Raw genomic sequence first — 1187 nt, 5'->3', positions numbered from 1 at the left:
TAGTAATGTTACTGGTGATAGTAGTGGTAATAGTATGGGTAATGAAAATTGAAATGGTATGGTAATGTTAAGGGTAATAATATGGTATTGATAACAGTAATGGTAATTGTCTTGATAGTAGTATTGGTGTTGGTAATAGTATAGCACCATTAGTGGTAATGGTAATCCTAACGTCAACGGGAACTGTAAGAGTAATGGTATTAGTAATTATTGAGAATGGTAATAATAAATGTAGGGTAAGGGACACAATATATCAAATTTGATCGCGGTGCAAAGAGCCTGAAGACCTGGCCTTACATATTCATAACAAACCATGTTAATGGTAATGGAACTGGGATTGATAACGGCATTGGTAATGGCAATGGTATGTAGTAGTAATTGCATAATAATAATAGTAATGCTTACAGGCTTCTCATTATTATACGCTGTCAAAACCTTTCTCTCTATGTGCTGAACGTAGGGTACTTCTACCTTTTTGTAGGACACAAATCATTCATAATTTCGCACCCAATTGAAATAAGTATGTACATATGTACGTGGATACAAATATAATATCATTGTATTATTCATAAGCCTACGGGTTATTATTTAATGGATTCACTCTTATAAATATCGACGTCGCATGCCTGCAGCTACTAGTGCGAATTTTAGTGCTCAGTGTTTCGGATTCAGAGCAGCTGTTAAGAGAATTTGAAATATTTTGAAAAAATGGTAAACCATCAACTTGCCATGACTCTCTCTGTGCTCTTGTTTTTGGCTACAAGTTTGGCAAATGCCCAAACGAACAGCATGAATAATAGATTAGATGTGCAGCCGTCCATGGAAACGACCACTACTATGGCAGAAAATCCAAGTGCAATGGGTTTCGATTTCGAGGCCGTAGTGCGCACATGTAATGCAAGTTTCCCTACACCAATCGGTGCGTATCACAAAAAAAAAAAATAATAAAAAATAAGAAACATTCCAAATACTTAACTATTTATCAAATAACTTTCTTAGAGTATATCCAACAATTCAATGAAACTGCGGAATTACCAAATACGGCGGACAAAACAAGCATGGTGAGTAAATCATAAGGCCAATTTTAATGACATATGTCATAAAAAAAAAAATCTTCAACTTCGTAGTGTTTCATGCACTGTTACATGGAGAAAACTGGACTTATGCGAAATTGGCAATTGAATCGT

At 35.1% G+C, this 1187-nt stretch overlaps 1 protein-coding gene across 1 annotated transcript in view; it reads left to right on the top strand.

Moving 5' to 3' along the window:
- Positions 1 to 602: 602 nt before the first annotated feature.
- The window catches only part of LOC118733779 (general odorant-binding protein 84a-like), a 6049-nt gene continuing 5464 nt past the window's right edge, over positions 603 to 1187 (top strand). The window contains exons 1-3 of the mRNA XM_036463376.1: positions 603 to 919; positions 1000 to 1061; positions 1128 to 1185. Coding sequence (XP_036319269.1) covers positions 709 to 919; positions 1000 to 1061; positions 1128 to 1185 — 331 coding nt within the window. The 5' untranslated portion in view covers positions 603 to 708. The remainder of the gene's footprint in view (positions 920 to 999; positions 1062 to 1127; positions 1186 to 1187) is intronic.

Source organism: Rhagoletis pomonella, unplaced genomic scaffold, assembly GCF_013731165.1.
Source record: "Rhagoletis pomonella isolate Grant_MI unplaced genomic scaffold, Rhpom_1.0 Rhpom_scaffold_00001, whole genome shotgun sequence".
Taxonomy (NCBI): Eukaryota; Metazoa; Arthropoda; class Insecta; order Diptera; family Tephritidae; genus Rhagoletis; species Rhagoletis pomonella.
This window is presented reverse-complemented; position numbering and strand designations above follow the sequence as displayed.